At 42.6% G+C, this 24,908-nt stretch overlaps 1 protein-coding gene across 3 annotated transcripts; it reads right to left on the bottom strand.

The window, feature by feature from the left end:
* Nucleotides 1–1,121: 1,121 nt before the first annotated feature.
* CCDC125 (coiled-coil domain containing 125) lies at nt 1,122–24,361 on the bottom strand. Of its 3 annotated transcripts, XM_081131196.1 has the most exons (12): nt 24,272–24,361; nt 17,441–17,766; nt 14,600–14,658; nt 13,334–13,420; nt 12,470–12,547; nt 11,687–11,772; nt 9,468–9,550; nt 8,139–8,254; nt 7,266–7,373; nt 5,995–6,169; nt 3,531–3,661; nt 1,122–2,842 (listed from the first exon to the last, which is right to left on the bottom strand). In XM_081131196.1, the coding sequence occupies exons 2-12, from the start codon at nt 17,724–17,726 to the stop codon at nt 2,534–2,536; spliced, it is 1,518 nt and encodes a 505-aa protein (XP_080987322.1). In that variant the 5' UTR covers nt 17,727–17,766; nt 24,272–24,361; the 3' UTR covers nt 1,122–2,533. The 3 variants fall into 3 exon arrangements, with proteins under 3 accessions (XP_080987322.1, XP_080987323.1, XP_080987324.1); XM_081131197.1 differs by lacking the exon at nt 7,266–7,373; XM_081131198.1 differs by lacking the exons at nt 1,122–2,842; nt 3,531–3,661 and adding an exon at nt 4,542–4,634.
* Between the last annotated feature and the right edge of the window lie 547 nt (nt 24,362–24,908).

Genomic DNA, 24,908 nt, shown 5'->3' with positions numbered 1-24,908 from the left:
TCGATCCCTGGTTAGGGAACACATACAGGAGGCAACTGATTGATTTTTCTTTTTCACATCAACGTTTCTCTCTTTCCCCCCTTCCTATCTTTAAAAATAAAAAAATTTAACTCAAAATGAAACAAAGACCTAAATGTAAGACTTAAAACTATAAAAACTCTTTGAAGAAAATGTAGGGTAAAAGCTTCATGACATTGGATTTGATGAGCAATTCCTGGATGTGACTCCAAAAGAAGAGGCAACAAAAGTAAAAAATAGACAGATTGGACTATATCATAATCAAAAATTTGTATGCATCAAAGGATACAATCAACAGAGTGAAAAGGCAACCTATGGTATGGGAGAGAGTAGTTGTAAATAATATATCAGGTAAGGACAATATCTGGAATATATAAAGAACTCTCATTGCTCGGCAATTTTTAAAAATCCGACTAAAATATGAGTAAAAAACTCATATTTGACATTTCACCAAAGATGATATGGAAATGGCAAGTAAATATGAAAAAGATGCTCAACATCACTAATCACTGGGAAAATGCAAATCAAACCACAGTGAGGTATCACCTCATACCTATTAGGATGGCTACTATCAAAAGGAAAAACAAAGCAAATTAACAAGCGTGAGGACGTGGAGAAATTGGAACCCTGTGCATTATTGGTGGGAATGTAAAACCGTGTAGCTGCTATGGAAAACTGGTGTTTCCTCAAAAATTTAAAAATGGAATTACCATATGATCCAGCAAGTTCACATCTGAGTATAGACCCCCAAAAACTGAGTACAGGGTCTCGACTATACATTCATCAGCACTGTGTTAAAGTACATGGTTACCTCATCATCTCTAGCTGGGCACAAGACTGCACCCGAGGTACGTACCCTTGGCCAGAATCGAACCCCGGGACCCTTCAGCCCACGGGTCGACGCTCTGACCACTGAACAAAACTGGCTAGGGGTACAGTCCATCTCCTGTGAACTGTTGATTCAAGTTCTTTGTCAACCTATCAAATAGAGTGTTTCAAATTTTATCAGTTTATATGAATTTTTATGTATATAAACAAATATATTGCTGGATCATACAGTAATTCATATAAATATATACACACACACACACAGACATACATTTTAAAAAGAACCTTTATAGTTTTTGTAATTTGATTTCTTTTTACACTTCCAATTTTGGTATTGTTAGATAATCCCAGATCATTCCTTTCCTTACCTTTTATATGAAATTCTTACATAAATTAGATCTGTATATGTTCTTTATCCTATTCCATTGCCCTGCTGGTACCTCACTGCTTTAAATAATGTAGCTTTATATTATCATCAAGATAATGTATTTTAATATCTAATAACAGTTCATCATTCCTCTTTTCAAAATTTATTTGCCAAGTTTTCAGCTTTTATTATTTACTAGTGCCAACTAAATGCTCTCCCTTTAACACAACTATAAATGGTTTATATTGTTACCTTATACTCTATTGTTACCTATTTAAGTAGTATTCAGTGTAGCCATATACCTTTTCACTAGAGATAATTAGATAAGTTTTATTATAATTGCTGACAGTATAATGCATCTCCTTTGACATAATTGTGATGCTACTAATATAGCAATATTCCCAAAAAGTATTAAAGATTATTACTATGTAATATTTATAGAAATAGAAAATTAAATGGCCTAAAAGTCAGGATCAAAACCAAGAACTTCGCCCTGGCTGGTGTGGCTCGGTTGAGCATCATTCTGTGCGCTGAGAGGTCTCAGGTTCGATTCCAGATCAGGGCACATGCCCAGGATGCAGGCTCCATCCCCAGTAGAAGGCATACAGGAGGCAGCCAATAGATGTTTCTCTCTATCAATGTTTCTCTCCCTCTCTCCTCTCCTCTCTCTAAAATCAATAAAAACATATTAAAAAAACCACAGTAAGTCAATTCAGACTGGTCTGAGTATGAGAATTCGGTGTAGATCTGGCTACAAAATGTTAGCACTTCAGCGAAGAAAAACTGAAGGTTACTAGCTGTGACTGAATATACTTCTGCTCAAGTCCCATTGTAATAACTTTTAATTGAAGTTAACTTAAGGAAACTTTAAAATACATGATAATGAAATGGCAAATGAAAAGTCCTGGAGAAACAAAAGATAGATGTATTTCAAAAATTAACATTCCATCACTCCTAGGCATTGTTATTTCTTACAGCATTAATTTACATTATATTGTTGCTTGAGCCAGTCAAAGATCCCCCTAGTCAATCTAAATAGTTACATAATTTTTTGTTTTCTCAAAATATTTTTGGTTTTAAGATGTTGGCAAATAATGAAGATTTTATAAAATATAGTAATATAATTTATAAATAAAATACATCACCACAGAATACTAATAAATTTCTTGTAGAAAACATTTAAGTATTTAAGCTTCCTCCTAAAATTTAGAAATACCCAGAAAACATACAACTTGTGAAGATGTAGCAATGTTTATACAATCCTTTTTCAAAGTCTCTTGATATAAACAGCTCTCGGTTCTAATTTCAACTGGTTTGTCCTCAAAACATGATATTTGATGGCAAAGAATGAGATCTTTTCAGAGTTCTTGTATAGTTTTGATCTGTATGAAGACGCTGGATTGAACAAACACAGCCCACAGAATTAAAAATGTGAACACGTGAATGTACAGGATCATGCAGGACACAGAATTCTGAAGTTTTCTGCCTGGAGCTTTTTAATGGAAAATTGTCTTCCTTGGGATTTTTTTCTTTATTCTCTTTTGAGCCTGAGTCTTTGTCTTCCAGTGCCCGAGCAAGCATGTAACTAACTTTTCTTTGATGAGCCAAAGCTTCTTCTTTATCATTCAACTGCATGCACAGAAATTTAAAATGTGCCAGTTAGTCAATAAGTAACAATACAGAACTACAGTCAAAAGTATTTTATCAAAATGTTCAATCTTCAATCTGTTAAATCAACATGAACAAACTAATTAGATGTCTACTCATTCCCAAGCATTATACTACAAGTTATTGAGGATGTTTTTTAAAGTAAGAAGAGAAAACTATTCCTTCTGCTGAAAACTGTAAGTCATCTGAAGGGGGGAGGAAATACATATATGAGTATGTATATATAATCAATATGTACTTCTCTCTGTAAAAGAATGTTGAAGTTATACATAAAATTGTTTTTATTTATATGCAAATAAATAACTTTAACACTCTCCTCTAGATTAGATAAGTATGTTCATGAAATGTGAGTCTCCTAATTTGGTCATCTGTGAAATGGGGATAACAGGACTGATTTCAAGCCTGTGGTTGTGATTAAAGAATGTAATGTGTGAGGAAGTGGATGGACACTTTAAAAATTCCTGAATAAATGGAAGTCTTGTCATGAACATCGTATTTCAGTGCAGATGACAGAGATGCCGGGAGTTAATTACAGGGAGCCCCCTTTTTTCAGAGGTGACGCTTTAAACTTGCACAAGAACATGGATGGGGGAAGGTATAGTGGACGAGTTGAATTAATAAAAAGCAAAAAGAAAGCAAAGATACTAACCAAATCTATTAGCATCTTGAAGACTTCCTGTGGATTATCTTGGTCTTCAGTCCTCTTAGAACTGTTTTCTGAAGGGAGCATACCCAACAGTTTCTGCCCTAAGGTCTTCTTAGTCCTTTGTGATAGTAATCCTAAAATTAAACATGAAAATCCAGCTGAGACATGAAAAGACGCTCATTGATGTAGTACTTCCAGGGAAAGAGGTCAGTGTGAACCAAGGCTAACTCACTCCTCAGTCAGTCAGGAGGTCGTCCTCCTCGGGAGACCTCTATCTAGCACAAGTGAGTCAGGGAGCACAGTAGAGTGGGACGAGCACAAGCTTCAGAGCCAGGATGGTAAATGCAAGGAGAGGGCCACAGTGAGAATCCAGAGCAACGCCCTGCCATTCTGTCGCATCACCGCTCTTCAGCTCGCAACAATGGCTGCCCCGTGGGAGAGAATGCAGCCCATGCTACCAGGTCATCTGTCTTCGGAGGAGCCAGCAGTCCAGATTTGTATGTGGCATCTCCCAATTTTAATGCCAGTCACTTACCCACATTATTTAAGAACGTTATGCAGACCCAACTAAACATCTAAGGCCAGTGGCCTCTGAACCATGCAAACTCTGCCTTAGAACCAGAAAGACCTGGACTTAATCTTCACTTAGCTGCTTACTAACTGCATGACCTTGGACACATTCTCTGAGTTTCATTTCTTCACGTCTAGAATAGGAATATTAGTACCTATGCCTCAAGGTTGCTGTGCCGTCAAATAGAGCATCTGCTGTGGGAGGAGAGTGGGCAGTTGGCATTTAATGGGTACAGAGTTTCTGTTTGGGAAAATGAAAAAGTTCTGGAGATGGACGGTGGTGATAGTTACACAACAATGTGAATATGCTTAATGTTACTTAAAAATGGTTAAAGTGGTAACTGTTTTAGCACCAAGAAACAAAAAAAATACCACAGAATACCAAGGCTGCCCTCAGAATATACCTGTGACTATTTGCAGTCTGGCTTCTATCAAGGGCATAGCTGAGAGAAGAGGTGCCTGAGGAAGATCATCTACACATTTGTCGTCCGTGGTAGAACTGGATATTCTTAATGTTTTCCACTGATTCCTAAAAGGCTAAATACATGGACTGTGTTTTATTTCCCTGGCAAAAATCCTACTATGACTTGGACATTGAAGTTATATCTTCAGTTTCTATCAAGAAATTATAGAAAACCACCATATAGACATGGACTTTGTATTTACTATAAATTACTGTTGGGGACTTAGCCAGTATATTTGCTTAATGGCCTCCAAGTCTCATGTTCCAAAAGATTTTAGAAGCTAATTTTAGGACAGTGTGGATGGAGTGCCTCTTTAAGGAGAGTTGAGAAACAAATTGTCCCGTTTTGCCCTAACCTCCACATGATGAACACTCTAAATATGCTTTCTTAACCTTTCTTTACCTGTGTTCACAGTTCTTACTTCCTACTTCTATTCTTAGTGTCCCTTGTAAGCTCCTTCCATTTCAGCAAAGGAATAAGTGAAGGTTAGCTAATGAAGCTAAAATCCACAACACTGGGCCCATGTACTATAACATACTATTTGAAAAGAAAAATCTCATTTTTAATATTACAGGATTCTTACTAGTCCTAAAGTTCATCTGAAAGTGAGATATATTGGAGTTAGGATTATTTCTTTTAATTTTAGACAATATTTAGAAATTTAGTCATCTCAGAATTTTAGTACTGAAACATTTTAACTTCTTATAAACTTAACTCTTTCTTGACTGATAAATGGTTTCACATTGAAATTTTAAATTGAACCTGTATGAATTCTGAATAATACTGATAAATGAAAACTGATACCTTTTAGAGAAACTAAAATTTCTTTTAAGACAGCTACTTTGTTTATATTGGACGATGTGCTTCAATTGTAATTTTATTCTCTCATGCCATTTTTATATATTTTGTTTACAGTAATACTTAAAAACAACCATGAACTTTTTTTGATAGGTTTGTGAACCTAAGCCTTAATTTCTGTTTTATTTATTATAAGAATATTTTATTAATTTGTCTAACTTAAGATATTTCCTCTACCCCAAAATGTCTCTTCCAGAACCACACGTCAATCAAGTTTAATTTATAGATACATTTAATGTAGGATTTCACTGTCATTTTACTTCCTTTTTGGCAGTTCCCCTTTAATCATCTAGTACTCTAATTCTTTCTGCCACTAAATATGTTCTTTAAATGAAGTAGCAGAGTACTAAAGAAGATTCTTCTGTTATTTTATGGTTTTGTTGATCTCAATAGCTCATCTGCATATGCAACATCCAGTAACCTCTATCTTCCCGTAGATAATAAATTTTTAAATAAGTCACAGCTATATATAAAATTTCAATTGTCCATTGTATTAAACGTGCTTAATCAACTTTGGTTATAACCTAAAACAAGTGAAATTACACCTGATTGCTGCCATTACAGTTCATATTTACCATCTTCTTTAAGGTGCTTCCAATTTATCCATTTTGTTTCTTTTTTACACATTTTTTCCATTTGTGTCAATCTCAGTGCCTGGTCATTTTTCCTCATTAGTTGTTGCTCAAATGCAATTCTGAATGCATCTGCCATTATGTAAGCTTCTTCTTTGCTCTTCTGCAAAAGCTGCAGCTGGTTTTGAAAGAAAGTTTGAAAGGTTTCAGAGGCAAAACCAGAATAATACTCACCTGAATGCCAAGTCAGGTTAGCAAGAGCAGCCTCCCTGCCTAGCGTGGGCCTACTGTCTGTCTTTGGTCTGTTTTATCTGCTTTAATTAGTACTTGCCAGTCCTCTTTGGCAGTAGCTGCCCACTCTGAACTAGATGACCAGAAATTCCTGTTGTGGGGTCTGGCGATTCTGTTAATCCAATTCTTGGATTTCACTATCCTAGACTGGTACTGTGTGTGTTCTGCCAACTAGGAAAAAGGAAGGATGCCAAAGGCTGCATTTCAGTACTGCCTTGGGCCATTCCAGACAATACCACTGAAAATAATCTTGAATATTGCCTTTCAGATACCTCCTATAGTTGACCCTGACTCTGATCTGTGTAATTTTATGCTTCTCCTAATGAACTGCTTATGTTTAGCTGTTAGACTTTAAATTCCATACCTTCAGTAAAGGTAAAAAAAAAATTTTAATTATGTCCCTTGCACTGTATTTGTTATTAAAACCTAATTATAATGGCAGCTACCATTTGATTAAATGCCGGGCATGTGCTAAACATATGTCTACTTCCTCTATTTCCTACAACAACCCTCCAAACTAGTTATTATCCTTCATTTAACATGAGTCCAGAGCCACAGAGCTAGAAAATGATGAACCTAAGATTCAAACCTAGGTCTGGCTACCACCATACCTTGCTGCTTTTCTAATAAGCTTCATGTTTATCTCCCCACTGATCAGTGTTGCAGATCCTAGTAATTTTAGGTATAAGTGCACCTTTCCCTCTAATACATAGTAATTTTAGGGCCACTTATAAACAAAAGAAATAGAATTTAGGAAATAACAATCTTAGTCAAACAACTTTATGTGGCTAAGTATCATGCCAAGTATTATTTGTATTCTGGAGCCATGTAAACTTGTAAAATAAGTTAATGCTCTTGTTTAAAATTAAGCATGTTTTCCATCGCCAATAACTACCAAAATGAAGCTGGTAATTGCAGATATTTCCATTTGTTCTACTGACAGAAACAAAACCAAAGCTTTTACTGTTTTGATAGCACGCTACCTCCTGTTTGAGCTGAAGAAGCATTTTCTGAGCTGACGCTGCTGTTTTGGCACAAGAACAGGGGCTCCCTCCAGGACCATGACAATGGCAGGCTCCCAGCACCGCAAGCTTTAAATCCAAAAGTACATCCCATTACTAAGTGTCCAGTGCTTAGCAGACACAAATGCAGGGGCACACCCACACATACCCATGCACATTTCTAGTCAAGCATCTGATCCAAAGAAACTGGAAAGGAAAACACAAATAGAAGAAAGCTGAGACCAATATTTCAGGATCCAGGTGAAGGCTGGTTACATGCATATGAGGAAAGAAGGTTGTTACTTGAAACAAAAACATAATGGAATTCTACCTTCCTTCTTTTCCCTCTCCACCTTCACCTTTAACCGGGCACCAGTTTCCTATAGTTCTGAATCGTTGGCAGGAACTTGGCCTAATGAAGCAAATATTAGCATCCACAATGTGGACTTTCTGTACTGGACTTGGCCCTGCTGCCCAGCAGTCATTACTGCAAGCTCCTGCCAGGGAGAGTTGCATACTCAGAAATGAATGAATTTTAATGTTAATGAGAAAAGCTGTCCACTCCTAAAAACCAGTCTATAATTATGTCCTGTGAGACCCTACTAAAATAGCTTCTGCTAAAACTGTAAAAATGAGGAATAAAAGGAAGTGGCTGGCACATCCCTTAATCTCCAGCAATGCCATGCATGCAGGGTATGGTACCAGCAAGACAAGAACCGACCTGGGCAAACCCATGGGCCTCTCAGCCTCAAGTTGCTAAGTATGGTGCTAACCTAGAACATGGGACAGATGGCGATGGCAGAAAGGAAAGGAGAGAATTTCTACCCTGCTAAGCTTTCATACCTGCTTACTCACCTCAAGGCCCGAAACCTCTGTAAAGTCACTTTTATCACCGCACATGTTTTCCTGAACCATCTTCTGCTGTTTGATATCAAGCATAGCAAGGGCTTCCAAGTGCTGTTGATTCAAGCCTAGGAAGGGCCGTATAAGAACATGTTAGTTACGAGGGCTAACTCTGGCCTCGCCTAATCTTATTACATTAACACCTATGCTCATTCATTACAAGCAATGCATATACAACAGGCATTGTCCACAAAATTTGGCTCCACCCAGAAAATCTGATAGTGGGTATCGAGTGAGATAATACATGTGTAACACTAGATTAAATGTTATTTCAAATGTGGAAGTATCTTAACTCTGTAACTGAAATCTGGTCATTTACTTGTGGAAAATTTGAAGCATTTTCAAAGAGAAAACGGACAAAGGCAAATTATTCAGTCTTTGTAGACCATGAGACAACCAGATGATGGGATCTCATACTTGTTTTATGTCAAACATACCAGCGATCCTAACTCTACCAGATTTTTTTATTAAGAGTTTTCACAAGAGGATCTCAAACCATTTAGAACAAGGGCCCTGCTATCTACTGGAGAGCAGAAAACCGTAACTTCCCTCTTGCTGCAGGGCGGGGTGGGAGTAAGGGAGGGGAGGGGCGCGGTCGTGAGCAGTTCCGTCGGGAGCTCTAACCTAACCCAGAAGTCTCCCCCTGCTCCAATCCCTGGTACCGGGAAGCACGGGTATGTGCTCTTCTCACCCCGGGCTCGGCCCAGCTCGCTCAGCTACGCTACGTGCAGGGCCTCTCAGGCCATGACCGGATTCAGAATGTGTTTGTCCCCTTCAAGCCACCACTTTAAAATAGTTTCTGCCCAGCATGGAGAACTAAAGAGTGGGGTGTGCAGCTCAGCGGTTAGACCGCCGTATACTTTACAGAGTGTCTCCCCAACCTTTCCAGCACCACCTGGCGCCACAGTCCCACGTGCTGCTGGCTGTTCCCTGTGCTGCACTCACTCCCCTGCGAGTCGCTGGGAACTGCCGACTGAACTGCTCACTTCTACTTTATTTTCTCAATCACCATTCATCCCCTGTGTACCCTCTTCCACCTCCCCCACTCCCCCCCAGGACTGTTCACTTTTAAATGGTAATTTTGTTATGTGAATTTCACCTAAAATATTTTTAAATTAAAAAATAACCAAATGATGCATTTCTTCTATTATTCTTGAAATATATTACTTCAAAATACTAGCACTTTGTCTCTATTGATACGTGTGTTCTTAACACAGGACACTATATAAAATGAATCCTTTAACATAATATTTAAAAGAATCATCAAAATACCAGTCTTACGTGCATTTGCAGACTTCAGCATTTTAATTTCTTCTGTTTTCAGTTTCAAATTTTCTTTGAAGACTGCGTTTTCACAGTTTAGCCTGGAAAAAAGTATCCTCCAAATAACTAAAACATTAGTACTTAAATAATGTTTTCATCCCATAATGAGAGCACAAAAACCTCAATATAATTTTTCCTACTTCAAAACAGTCTGGGATTTATATGTCACAAAATAGACAGTTTAAAGGAGTGTGGCAAGGTTTTGAACATACTCTAAACCCTCTGTATAGCTGAGAAAGAATCGGAACCAGAAGTATCTCTGAGGCATCCATCTTGAAACTCAACCTCTTTACTAAAGTTTCAATTCAGCTTAATAACATTTGACTACCAACATATGTAAGGCTTAGGCCACTTTCAAAAACCTGCATAAAAAGATACACCGGAAGCTTTGTCTGTCGACTACAAACTGGAATTACTTACAAGAGTTCCTGAAGTGCCCAACATCAAAGGCTTAAACATTTTTTTTGGTAATTAAAACCAGTAGCCAAATTGTCTGGTCAATTTCTGACTTTAATAAAATACCTGTTAAGACATTTTGTAAGCGATGTTTGTGCGAAATGTTATATGCTGTGCTCAGGATTGGCCTCAGATCATTAAAACAGTGGTCATGGAGTTAAAGTCTCCCAATTTAAACGAAATGCAAACCTAGGCATCTGGTTCTATGAATTACTTAACAAATTAATGCAAAATGAAGCCAGGTTCTCACGCAAGGTGTGTGGCCCTTGAGGAATCAAGCACCTTTGTTAGTAACCCTCTTCCTAATACTCTAGATGAGTTTCCCAGAGAGTTCTCATTAACGCTGAGGTTATGAGGAAATTCTTCAGCTGCTCATTGTATTAGATCCACTTAAATCACTTTATAAATTACTTTATAAACTGTAATTTAAAAAAACAACTCAGTCAAATGCATTAGCTTTGCTATCTGGTTAACTATTTTTGTGCGGACCTTATAATGAAGCATCTTCTGCCAGGTCTGCTTAATTGATGAGGGTCTGAAACGGCACTCTATCAACCAAGTGTAAATCTGTGTACGTGAATGAGAATTTCCTGGGCTCTGTGCAGCCAAAACAAAATACTACCCTCCCCCCAAAAAAAATCCAAAAACAAAATTAGGTAAACAACACTATCAAAAAAAATAAAACCTAAAATATATTCTCTTGATGAGGCTGTGGGAAACAGGCACTGTCACGAGTTGCTGGTATGAGTTCAGAGAGGAATTTGGCAACATCTAATAAATCCACATATGCATTTACCTTCTGACCCAGCAATTCCACTTCTAAGAAACTACCCTGAAAATACATCTCCAACAACGCAAAGCACATGCGTCAAGGTTATTTACGGCACCTATGTTTATAAACACAAATATTGGAAACAAGCTAAGTGCCTGTACACAGGAGAATGGTTGAGTTCACTATGTATGGCACATCCACACTAGAGTGATTTCCACAATATATTATTAATGGAAAAAATCAAAGTACAAACTAATATCTACTGTAAACTATCTGTTGTGTAAGAAAGAAGGGAAAATAATAAAACATGTATATATCTGCCCATGTGGGCAAACAGAAACACAGCAAAGATAAATCAGAAAACACTAAGATTGGTTATCTGCAGGTGCTGAGGGGAGGAAGCCTGACAGGAGGTGGGATGGGGCAGAGGGTGTGGTGAGTAGAATCACGCTTCTCTGAATATACCTTTCTGACTAGTTCTGACTTTTGGAAGCATGTCAATGTTTTACAAAGTCAAAAATAAAATAAGTCAACACTCACAGTGAAAAAAACCTAAAACAATACAAATAGAAACATGATCTTACATAAACAGCATAACCATGCTAAAGAGAAGAAACTAACCGAGTAACTTTTGAACACAGGATTTTGACTACATACCCTCAGGCTACAGAGAAAACCATAACCGAACACTGAAACTCCGGCTAGTGGGTTTTCTTTCACAGTGCTCTGCACAGCAACATTAGGGCTATTTCCGCATAGTCTACGATGGAACGACACGTAACAAGAACACTAAAACTAACAGAAAAACATGGAGCTGGCAAGCGGATAAGCAGTAAAAATTTTATAATATTTACACTTACCTCAAGAAAAAAGAAAGCCTGAGCTACATTTGAATTACACACATTTCAAAGATTCCCAAAGAAAAACTATGGAATAATAATATACAAACCTGTCATATTTTTGGATCCAAGATTCTTCTAAATTTTTAAATCTATTCTGATCAAATTCTATTTTCCATTGCAAGGCATTTATTTCCTATAGAAAGAAAGCAGCACTTTCATGGAAAATTTCACAAAATCACTTCAGGGCATTGTGAATAGCTGAAATAAATTATCTAATCATTTCACAGATATAAATAGGTTAAAGAGAAAAAACGAATTATTGCTCAAAAAAGAGTCTATGACATTTGTAAACCAATATAGCATAGCTCTTTAGCACTCAAAATAGCTTTGCCAAAGCTTGCTTACTATAGGAGAAATTTCAAATTGTTTAGCTTACAAATTTGCTGATCCAAACCTAGATTTCTCAACATCCCCCACCCCCTACCCCCGCAACCCACGCAGGCTCCACGAGCCATGTACACTCCTGCGGGTCTGAGCCCAGGGCCATCCCACAGGAACATGACCTTCGAAGGTGACTCCTACCTACCCTTTTATTGAGGATGAGTTGGTCAGACAAAGGCAGGCCCAGGAAGCAGAGAAAGAAAAGAAGAAAAATAGAAAGTGTCAACTTGGAAAGCCTCCCACTACCTTAAAGTGAGGAAATACAGAAAACCTGGACTCTTTGTCCATTTGACAGTGTGTCTGGATTATAAACTCTAGAAAAGGGAAGGAACCATATGAAGTGAAGCACACCTAGCAGAGGGTGTGCACCCATGAGTCAGGTGACCCTTACGGAAATTCTATTTGAGAGCTTATCGGATTAAACGAGTCTGTGCTAAAAATGCAAATACCTTCTCCAAGGATCTCTTTTCGTCCACAATTTTTTGAAATACTGCCTGGGTGTGACTTGTGGCTTTGCCAAATATTGCCTAAGAAAAATAAAAATCATATCAGTACAAATTAAATTTCTAATCACTCCTATATGCACAATGAAGTTCACATTTTTATTTTAAGACAATAGAAAATTAATTTGAGATGAGAATTTCTACAGAGACCACCTTTTGTGGAGCGTTTGATAGTTCAAAAGTCAGATCTTGGTTTGGGTCTTTCTCAATGAATGTGAGAATTCATGGAAGGATTTTCCACACAAAGACTTGTACACAACATTCATAATGGCCAAAAAGTGGAAACCCAAATGCCCGTCCATTGGTGAATGGAAAAACAAAGTAAACAAAATGTGCTATACCTGTACAATGGAATATTGTTTGGCAATAAAAAGGAAGAAAGTACTGATACATGCTACACCATGCTTGAACCTCAAAAACATGCTCCCTAAAAGAATCCAGATGCAAAAGAATCCATACATATTGTATGATTCTGTTTATACAAAATAGAAAACGCAAATCTATAAGACAGAAGGTTGGGAATGGGAATGGGGAGTGGCTGCTAATGTGTATGAGGTTCCTTTTAGGGGTGTTGAAAATGTTCTAAAAGTAAGTTGTGGTGATGGTTGCACAACTCTAAGTTTAGTAAAAATGAACTGCATGCTTAAAACGAGTGACTTTCATAGCATGTAAATTATACCTCAACAAAGCTGTTGGCAAACCTAGACTCAAAAGGCAGCTCAGCTACATCGAGCACTGCAGCTTTTGTTTTAGAGCTAACACCACACCACTTGGTTGGGATGCCAAAGTGATGGGAGTTTAGAAACTTACCATGCTCTGCAGAACTTTCAGTGCTTCCTCTTTACCTTCACGCTGTCTTTGAGATGCCTCAAGTTCAGTTTTTAAAATTTCTACCTCCTGAGGGGAGAGATGAAATTAGTTTTCTTATCTGCAAGATGTGCAACCCCAAATGACCAAGAGGATGGTCTACATTTAAGCTCAACATACCGTGTGACTCAAAGCACTCTGCCCTTATAAATGAGGTTGGAAATTCCTACAGGCTCTATAAGGGGACCAGAAAGGCCAAAATTGAGAGCCTCACTATCAGGTGCCATTTATAACTCAAAGCCCAAATCTTTTGCTTTTATCCATCTAGGCGACTCAGCTAAGAATTTGGGGGGGGAAATCCTTAGGCCACATAAAATAAGCACATGACCATTCACACAGCTACAGTAGTTATTACGGGTTGAGTCGTGCCCCCCCCAAAAGAAACATTCAAGTTCTAACTGTTGGTGCTGTGAATGTGACCTTATTTGGAAATAGGGTCTTTGCAGATATACTCAAGTTAAAATGAGGTCAGACTGGATTAGGATAAGCCCCAATGACTGGTGTCCTTATAAAATGAGAAAAATTTGGTCATAGACATACAGGGAGAAGGCCATATGATAACAGAGACAGAGACTGGAATGATACAGCTACAAGGCAAGGAATGCCAGGGACAAGGACTGTCGGGGGCAGCTACCAGAAGCTAGGAAGAGAGAAAGGATTCTTCTCGAGACCTTGAGGAGGTAATGTGGCCCGACACCTTGATTTTGGAATTCTAGCCGTCGGAGCTAAGAGAATAAATATGTGTTAAGCCTGCAGCGTGTGGAACATACACTAAGATGGGCTTCCTGTTTCCCACAAGATAGGCACCTGCCCCCACACAGAAATGCCTTCTCCCAGCAGGCTCGACAACCTCCTGGGACCCCCTGGGATACCTCCTGGTCCTCTGAGTTCAAGTAGGTTAAATTAAGTCAAGTCATTTCAAGCCACATACACAGGGAAGGCAGACGGAAGGAAGTGATAACTACTTTCTCCAGGAGAAGGCTGCGAAGGAGTAGGCTGGGGTGAAGGAGCGCTGGAGGGCCTGCTGACACAGCCTTTCTGAGAGGGGAGGACAAGAAGCGAGGAGGCCAGCTCAGGTTTACCCTGTGGCTCACCCAGAACACCTGCAAAGCCAACATCTGCCTTCCATGCAATTTTAGGATCACTTAAACAAAATATCCACCAGTGGACCTTTATTCACATGAGAATTTTTACATTAGCCAGACCTACCTCTAATGCTTCATCAAGACGTTGCTTTAATTCTGCATTTGACAATTCTGAATTAGACTCTATTAGAAAAAACACACGTTTTCTTTAATTAAATAAGGACATTTGTTTATAGATTATCATATATAGATTTCCCCTAAATTGCAAAGAGAAAAAAATTGTAATAAACCAAAGAATGACAAAAATAAGTACCTTAAAATATTTCACAAAGAACCACATACTTTGAATAAAAAGACTTTAAAAAGGACCTAAAATACAACTTGTAAAGAAGTTGTTACTACATACAAACATAATACAAAAAACCATGGATGTTGGTGAGTGAAATAAGTTTTGGTGTTTGGCTTAAGTTTGACGGATGTAGTGATGTGACAGCTAAGAAAGAACCTGAGTGTCATTTCTGTCCAAAGAGAAGGAATAGAGGTCTCCTGTAATTTCAACTATTCTCTCCTTATATGACCAACTGAGGCGTTACACTGAGCTTTCCAGGAGCTTCGTTTCTTCGTGGTCTCCCAGGTGACAGAAAACATGAACATGGTAAGTTATAAGCAAGAGGAAAAGAAGTAAAGGGAGAAAAAAAATAGCAAGAATATTTTGAGGGATACTAAACTTTTCTCAAAACAATTTTTTCCTTTGCTGTTCTGGATTTTCATCAGTATCCAAGGTAAAACTTAAATCATATTTTTACTCTGATGATATAAGGTTCCAAGGAGGGGCAGAAGTGACACTGGATTGACAGTGACAAGTTCTGTCTCATGAATAGTTGTGATGGCAGAATAATGGCCCCAAACAATGTCCAGTCTTAATCCTCATAACCTGCAAATACACAGCAAAAAGGACTTTGCAGGTGCGATGTACTTGGAGACAGAAGACTATCCTGGGTTACCCAGCTGGGTCCGGTGGACTCACAGGTCCTTATAAATGAAGGAGGAAGGCAGAGGAGTCAGGGTCAGATTGAGGCAGCATCAGAAAGACTCGACCAGCCACTGCTGGCCTCAAAGAGGGAGCAAGGGGACCAGGGGACAAGGAATGCAGGTGGCTGCTAGAAGCTGGAAAAGGCAAGGGAACGGATCCCCTCCTGGATCCTCCAGAAGGAAGGCAGCCCTGCCGACAGCTTGATTTCAGCCCAGTGAGACCTGTTTTGGACTTCTGACCTACAAAACTGTAAGATAATAACTTTGTGTGGTTTTAAACCATTAAATTTCTGGTAACTTGGAAATTACCTTTTAGGAAACACAATAATCTTACCCAGAATCAGGTCAACTTTGATAAAAAGAAGTCCATAACAACAAAACAGGAGCTCATACTATTACTGCTGCATCTCATTTCTATCCCAGTGGTTTCCCCAGGTTTTTACAAAGGCATCTTAGCATCGTGTTCAGTTTTCAACATCTTGCTTGCAAAACAGTGTGCATTCCTATGCGTGGCACAGAGTTGGAGGAAAAGTGTATAAATAATCCCATCCTAATTTCAAGGAGGAGTCTGAGAGATGGGGATAGATCCCCAGCTGCAACATGCTGCTTGTAAATCTGAAACCAGGTTTCTTAGATTATTTTTGTGTTGTTCTAATTTGTGTTTGTTCCACTTTGGCGGGGAAGTTTTACAATGTGGGTTACAAAAGATTCAGCCATAAGAGCTGTGCCACGGCGTAGGCATGGACCCTTCCTCGGGTTCCCAACCACTGTGGAGTTGTATCACTCTATCACAGTATGATCCTGAACTTCATTCTTTCATTAATGTATGGCATAATTTATTAATAGTTAAAATAAATTAAGATTAATTTTGTTTTGATAATTTTTGAGAATTTCATGGTATCCCTAAAATAATGTGAAGCATTCATGTTCTGCGGGTAACACTCCTCCCCCAGATAAACACCAGGCTTGCGGTGCTCAATGTCACCTCCTTAGAGAGGCCTCCCCTGACCCCTGCCTAAAACAGCAGTGTGCTGGCCTCTCCAGTGGCTCACTATCCCCTCACTCACGCTGTTCTACAGCTGCTGATTGTAGGGTTAGTCTGTCTCCTGGACTAGAATGTAAACTCCAAGGCATTAGGGCGTTTGACTATTTTATTCAATGTTTCCCAGAGTTCAGAACCGTCCCAGGCACCTAACAGGCACCCAATAAATATCTGTTGAAAAAGGAAAAAAAATGCCCGGCCGGGGTGGCTCAGCGGTTGAGCGTCAACCTGTGAACCTGGAGGTCCAGAGGCCCGATTCCCGGTCAGGGCACATGCCCAGGTTGCGGGCTCGATCCCCAGCAGGGGGCGTGCGGGAGGCAGCCGATCAGTGACTCTCATCATTGATGTTTCTCTTTCCCTCTCCTTTCCTCTCTCTGAAATCAGTAAAAATGTATTTTTTTAAAAATAAAGCAAAAAGAATAAATGAAGAATACCACTACACCCCCCAAAAAAGCAAGGTAGGTAATTATTTACCAGTATCACTAACATATGTGTATCAATGCAGAATAACTAGTGTACTGCAGGGCTGAACAATGCTTGGAAATAGAAACATCAATCGCATCTGAACCATCTCCAGTCTGCAGAGGGGAACAGCGGTAGTTTCCAAATGCTCCCTGGCGACCGCTGTCCCTCTAGGAAGGCGGAAGCGGGGGGGGGGGGGGGGGGGGGGGGGGGGGGCCCGAGGGCGGGGCGGGGGCAGGGCGGGGCGGGGGCAGGGCGGGGCGGGGGCAGGGGGCAGGCGTCCTCACCTGCGCTGCCGAGTAGTGGGCGGCAGGGAAACGCGGGCCCAGCGGGGGGCGCGGGGAGGAGGGGGTGCGAGGAGGAGGGGGCGCGGGGAGGAGGGGCGGGGGGGGAGGGGGGGAGGAGGGGGGCGGGGGCAGGCGTCCTCACCTGCGCTGCCGAGTCGTGGGCGGCAAGGAACCGCGGGCCCAGCGGGGGGCGCGTCTCCGGGCCCCGAACCCCGGGAAGCGGCACCGCCCCTCCCTCCCCCTTTAGCGGGAGGGCTGGAGTTCCTTTCCTCTGATCTTCTGGACGTAGGCAGCTGTGAACCCGGCACTCCGTAAAGGCCGCCGGGCCTCCTCCCCAGGCCGTAGCCTAGGTCGCCGTCGGCCATGTCCTCGGCCGCCTCCCGGGCCCGCGCGCCCGCCTCGCTCGGGGGCCTGGCCGCCCCGCTCATCAGCCAGGTGCCGTCCTCACCATAAGGAGCGACGGGTCATCTGCAGTTAAGAACAGCGGTAGTTAAAACACCGTCAGTAGAAGAAAGTTGGGTTTCCCAGGGGAGAAAAGTTCCTTTTTGTGTAAGCACCGGCACACAAACGCCATCCAATTCAACATTTCAGGACTTTTTAGGTGAGAAAAATTCCCACTTCTTAGCTCAAAGATGCAGCGAATGGTAAGGAAGCAGGAAAGGCTGTTACTGAGTAATTTACTGACCAGGATAAAGCACATGGGTCTCTGCCAAGGAAACAGAACACTCTGGATACACAAGCTTATAAAGGAAAGAGTTCCATTTTCACAAGCCTAAGTAAGAGCTATATAAAATTCAGGCAAGTCTCTGAAAAACGAGCCTTCCAGTGACTAAGGTCATCCCGCCTCTGTCCTTCCACAGCCCTTTACTCAGCTAGGATGCTCAGGGCTCTTGCGGTTTCTCCTACAGTCCCACTTGGTTCACTTGCTGTTTCTGTGCAGACACTATTAGCGAGGGTTTTGAATATGGGACAGAGATAGGTGGGAGGGGCGCGGGTGCCCCACCTCTCTCAAGTCAGATTGCCCCTGGGTTCAAAAACCAAACTGCAATGCAACCAGATGCTCATCTCTGCCTGTCCCCTCAGCCTAGGCTGACTGCCCTGGTCTCCAGGACATTCCTGCCCAGAGCTCTGTGTTATGCTCTTCCCCCAGAGTTTCATGACCTAACATACTCCTTCATATTTTACTCATTTTTCAAATCACACCACTAAAAGGGGAAAGGTAATGCAAAAGAGGGAGCCCAGTGCAAAAGAGTGGCTCCAGCCTACCTAGGGTGCCTCTCAAGAAGTAGGGCATCCTGAAAATGTCCCCCGCCAGAGTCCAAACCCGCTCTAGAAGGCCCTAAGAGGAATGTGAGCTCCACAAGGGCAGGCGTTTTCATCTGTTTGGATCACCACTGCATTCCTAGTGCCTAAAATTGAGACATAATTGGTGCTCAATAAAGACTTGTTTAATAAAAGAACAGCCCGGTCGGGTGGCTCAGTTGGTTGAGCATCGTCCTGTGCACCAAAAGGCTGCGAGTTCGGTTCCCAGTCAGGGCACATGCCCGGGTTGCAAATTCGATCCCTGGTTGGGGCACATACAGAAGACAATGTTTCTCTCTTTACCTCTGTCTCCCCTTTCCTCTCTCTAAGCATGTCCTCAGGTAAGGATTAAAAAACAAACAAACAGGAAAAAACAAAACCCCAACAACAGAAAGAATAAAGCCAAGAAGGAATCTACAGACTGGAATCCACTTGCCTCTAGGGCAGGAAAACAAAAGTCGCCTCAGCAAGGCTGCACACTGGGCGCCACGGGCCTGCCCTTCCTGGGAGAAAGAGTCTCCAGGTAGACAGGCCCTACAGGGGAACCAGCACTGAGCCTTCTGGGTCTGAAGACCAGTTAGGCACCTACCTGGCGGCTGGAGAGCACCTGAAATGCTCAGCCTAGTACAGAGTGCAGTTAAGAGGGACTTTCACCACCAGATGTTTCAAAACAGCTGCCTCTGTAGTTATTTAGAAATATTCCCTCCTTTTCACAAGGCTCATTAAAAAAGAAGAAACGAAACTCATCTTACATATTTTTCTAAATATCCTGCTGTTTAAGTAGATGCTTACTAGGACTTTCAAAATAAATCTCAGGCTTTCAAAAGTAATTTAATCTCATTTTTCGCTAAGATGTCTCTTTTATTCTTCCACTATTAAAACCACACATAGACACCAAGCAAATCTGATCATGTAGGAAGGGCTTTCTGTTGTTTTTAGGGTCAAAGTGCCATATATTTTCAATGCATGAAAACAAAGGTCCTTAAGCCCTGGCCAGTATGGCTCCGTTGGTTGGAAAGTCATCCCATACACCAAAAGGTGATGGGGTCAATTCCCAGTCAGGGCACATACCTAGGTTTCGGGCTCGATCCCCTGACACGGTGCATACAGGAGGCAAATGATCGAAGTTTCTCTCTCTCTCTCTCTGCCTCTCTTTCTAAACTAAAAAAATAAAACAATAAAATCAAAGGCGCTTAAAAGATTTGAGGTAATACATCATAAAAGAAGATACAGATACAGAGATGGAAAAAAAACATCATTAGTCATCCAGGAACTGTCAATTTAAACTACAATGACAGTCCATCACCTACTACTGCCAATTTCAAGTGTTGCTGAGGATGTGGACATCCACATACTCATACTGTTGGTAGGATTATAAAATGGCACAAACACCGTGAAAAGTTTGACAGTTTCTATTTACCCAAGAGAAACAAAAACATGCTCATACAGAGATGTACGCATGAATGCTCATAGCATTATTCAAATTAGCCCCAACCTGGGAACAACCTAACTGTCCATCAATAGGAAAATAGACAAATTATAGTACATCCATACAATAGAATATATTCAGCAATAAATAACGAATTTCTGACATATGCAACAACATGGGTGAATCTTATAGATGTTATGCTAACCAAAGAACCACATACTGTATGAAATCCTGGCAAAATTAATGTTCGTAACACAATAGATCAGTGGTTGCCTGGGGTGGGAAGGTGAACTTCAAAGGGCACGAGAGAACTTTTTTGGATGATGGAAAAGTCATATATCTTGACTAGAATGATAGTTTGTAAAAATGAATCCAACTGTATACTTACAATGGTGCATTTTATTATATGTAATAGTTACCTCAATAATATGACATTAAATTTTTTAAAAAACACACACAAAAAGGGACTTTTAACTGAATTAGGGGACAAGATGAGAAGTGTGTTATTCACTTGTGCCCTCCTATATAAGAAAATTCTTAAACTGGATGCTTTAATTCAGCCATAATTTTTAGTGACATAATAGTATCTAGTTAGCACTTATTGCTTGCTTTGTGTTCTAGGCACTATTCGAAATGCTTTACTTGGATTATTCTATTTAATCTTTATAAACACTCTCTAAGACAATACTATTATTATTTTAATATAGACAGTTAAATAGAAGCACAAAACAGTTAAGTAACACAGTGATCAAGAGCCAGAGCCAGATTCTGAATCCAGACCCCTGATGTCAGAGACACTGTTACACTCTTAGCCACTGCTTTCTACCATTTGGAGAATTTCAATGAAATTAACATCAGGATAAACCAAGTTTCTATTACTTATGACATCTAATAGAACTGAAAGTAAAAGTCTAAAACAGCTAGTTTTAGCAACACTCAACACAGTCTATTGGACTCATTTTTCCCAAAAAAATGTTTGTAAAATCATCTTGGTTCCTTTACAAGTTGACTTCCTAAATTAGTAAGCTTGTTCTATTTTTATCTGTCAGGGTAGGAAATTATTATATAAGAGGCTGTGCTTTACCTCTAGTGCAGCAGATCCCTGCGTATAAATGCAACCTCACATCTCTGTTAAGGAAGGTGTGTCACAGTTAGGCAGCCAGTAGTGAAGAAAATGGAATTGGTCAACACAAAGGAAAAACGCAGTAAGAGGAAAGAACATGCAATTGCAGGATTAGCTAAGACTATTTTTTAATGCAGCACATATATTCAGGCGTCATGGAAACGTCTTCCCAGCTACTGAGAGTTGAACATGATAACCTTTCACAGGATCCAATGCTCTACTGTTTTTTAAAATGTAACTTCAGGAACTGCTGGCTGTGCACCTTCCCACATTTTACATACTAATAGTAGTATTAGTATGGAATGCAGAGAAATTAAACTTGACTTTTAAAGCACATTACTAGCATTACATTCAACTAATTTCAAATGCATTCAGTGTTGACGAACAGGTGGCAGTGGGATGTGCGCAGAGAAGGCCTGGCTTCAGGAGGTGCGGGTTCAAATTTCACTCCTTGGAGCCTGTTTTCAAGTCTCCGAAATGGGTTTAAGCAAAAGTACTTCACAGAGTTACAGAAACTCTGTGTCTGGGCACGGCTGACATATTTGGAATCAGTGTGCAGTGAGTTAGAATTGAAGCCTTAGCTTCTTCACTTGTCAGATGAAGGGACTGGGTAAGATTTTTATTTTTTATTTTTAAAGTCCTGGTTCTATACCAGCATTCGCCAAAGTGTGCCCCATGGAACCCTAGTTCTGTGAACTATGAGGTGTTGCTAGGAATGAAAGGGCCCTTCTAGTGTTATTAAGAGACATATTTTCAATGCCTGTCCAGGTATATATGATCAGCCCCGAATTATACAGGTGGTGGCAGAGCCAGCACTAGAAACCATCTCTCTGGCTCCTTGTTCTATAGCACGGCCACTTAGGAAAGGTGGCAGAATGAACGTACCGCAGACTGGGCGGACAATCATCCCACTTCTATACTAAAACGACTCTCTGAAAAGTGACCAGTGACTTCCTGGTCGCTAAATCCAAGACCTTTCCTTCCTCAGCCACCTCCACTTCCGCAGCTGTGCCTACTGACTCACTGAGCGCGGGCCCCTGTCCATCCACCGTGGCTCCTCAACCCTTCAATAATCCCTGACTCTCTCTTATCTGCTGGATCAGGCTCCTTTCCTCTTCCTGTCCCTTCCCTATAAGTTTGGTTTCCATTCTTAAAGAAACATCTGCAGCAGGGTATCCTGCCAGCAATTCAAACACAGCCTTTTCAAAAACAAATTCATTCCTCTCCCCTACTCCAGCTGCATCTCCTCCGGAGTCCTCTGCACATGTGGCAACCATGCTCTAAAATACCCAGGCCCAAAACACTGGATATTTTTTTCCTTCTTTCTCCTCTTTGGTACCTTCAGTTGTCAAGTCGTCTAGATCCATGCTCTCCCAAAGCCATGTCCTTCTTTGCACCTGAACTTCACAAGCCTGACTGCATTTCTTGTTGCTTCTCCTGGCCTAAACCAATAGTTCCCTAACTGATCTACTCCAAGCTGTCCTCACACTGTTGCCGAGCACAGATCCAATGATGCCTGTCGCTCCCATGGCTCCCGTGGTGGCATATATAATAAAAGTGTCGCCCTGTTTGCTACAAGAAGAATCCTGTTTTCACTTCCTATTTCAACTGTCAGTACTCCCTGGGCATGCTCTGTGCTTCCATGTAAGAGGGACTGTACCTGCTCCCAGGGGGCCTCAGCCTGGTCACCTTCAGTCCTCGGCTGGGGCCATTCTCCACCCCAGGGATGCTTTCTTCTCTCAGGCCCCCTCAGTTCATGACAGCCACTTCCTCCAGGAGCCTTCCAGACTACTCTGAACCAGATGTGACTTCTCCTACCTCTGAGTCCTCCTAGTTCCATATTACCTTTTAATAGGCCTTACTTTTTTAATCGTCACCCAAGGGTGAGGATAGTTTTTCCATTGCTTTTCAGAGCGAAAGAGAGAGAGAGAGAGAGAGAAACATCAATGTGAGAGACACATAGATTGGTTGCCTCCTGCAGATGCCCTGACCAGGGCTGGGATCCAACCGGCAGCTGAGGTACATGCCCTGGGCCGGAATTGAACCCAGGACCCTTCAGTCCATGTGCGAAGGCTCTAACCACTGAGCCAAACTGGTGAGGGCTTATCTAATGGTTTTACCGAACACACCCCTAGTGCAGGGAGTATACCTGCCTCATTTGCTTGTGCATAACAGATGTTCCAAAGATATCTAAGAGACAGATTTAAACGAGAGCCTGGCCGGCGTGCTCAGCGGTTGCACATCGACCTGGGATCCAGGAGATCCCTGCTCGATTCCGGTCAGGGCTCATGCCCGGGTAGCGGGCTCGGTTCCCAGCAGGGGGCGTGCAGGAGGCAGCCGATCAATGACTCTCATTTATGTTTCTCTCTCTCTCTCTCTCCCCCTTCCTCTCTGAAATCAATAAAGACATATTTGAAAAACTAAGCAAATAAAATAAAAGAGAAAACAGATTCCTGCCCGGAAAACCGGCCCAGAGGCATCCACACCCAGTAGCCTAACAATTCTTGGCTGAGCAAACAAGTTGGCCACACAAGCAGTTCCTGTGGGCCCCGCCAAGGGAAAGGCCGGCCGGCCTGAGCCTGGAGAACGGCCTGGGGCTCGGCGCCCGCGGTTTTGTTCTCTAACTTTGCCTGTTACGAGGATTTCAGGTTCACTGCACGCGACAAAGAGAATGCAGAGGACCGCAGACCCTCTGCCCCATTCACCGAACTGGGGAAGTCAACGTGACCCAGAGCGCAGGCGCCCTGGAATTTTCCCGGCCTCTCTCCCGAGGCCCTTTTCCTGCTCCGGGACCCCACCCAGGCCCGACCGCGGGCGGCGCGCCGAGCTGCGGCCCCAGCGTCCCCGAGAGAAGGGAGGAGGAGGGGCGAGAGGCAGGTACCCGCCGCCGCGCGCGTTTTTCCCGCTCAGCCCGGACATGGAGGCGGCGGGGGAGGAGCCGGCGTGCCCGCTGCTCCGCAACCTGCCGAGGGTCCACGGCGAGCACTGCCCCGCGCCGCCCCGCACCTCCCACGCGCGGCTCCCGCCTGCCGGCTCTGCCCGCCCCGCCCCCTCCGCGAGCGAGGCCCGGGCGCGGCCGGGCTGCGGCATCGGGACCCCCGCCCCCCCAGCGCGCTCACCCGGAGCCGGCGGAGCCTCCACGTCGCGCCGCGTCCTCCGGCCACGTGACCGCCGGCGCACCGGGAGCGGGGAGGCGCCGCCCGGGCGGGCTGCGGAGCCCCCCGGGGGTCAGCGCGGGCGCTGGCTCCGTCCGGCCCCGAGGGCGCGCTGTCCCCGCCGCAGCACGGACTCGGGAACAGAACTGGCCGCGCGTGCGGCGCTGCAGGCGACGCCAGGGGCTCAGACCCGCGTCCCGGACGAGGAGGGCGGTGCCGGGCTGCGGGGCGGGGCAGGCGGGCCTTGAGGTGCGGGCTGCGGGCGCTGGGAAAGGGCGCGGGCCCCGCAGGCCGCAGGAACGCGCGGGCGCTGGCCTGGCTGCGGCCGTGCGCGACCCGCTCTGGGTGTCCCGGGCGGACCCCGCGCTCCTCCACCCTCCCGGCGCGCTGGGTCGTTAGAGCCATCGCCTCGCTGGGATGGTTTTGGCCTTATTTCCTAATACCCAGTGTCCATGTGGAAAATGCCCACACCTGACGAGAATTTTTATGAGTTTATTTGAGCCAAACTGACCATCGTCCAGAAGCAGAATCTCTTCAGGATGAGAAAATGCCGGAGGATGGGAGCTTTGCGGCTTAGTTTATGCCTTAGAATGAAAGGAGG

The sequence above is a fragment of the Miniopterus schreibersii genome (assembly GCF_964146895.1).
Source record: "Miniopterus schreibersii genome assembly, chromosome: 3".
Classification (NCBI taxonomy): domain Eukaryota; kingdom Metazoa; phylum Chordata; class Mammalia; order Chiroptera; family Miniopteridae; genus Miniopterus; species Miniopterus schreibersii.
Note: the sequence above shows the minus strand (reverse complement) of the source record. Positions and strands in the feature narration are given on the sequence as shown.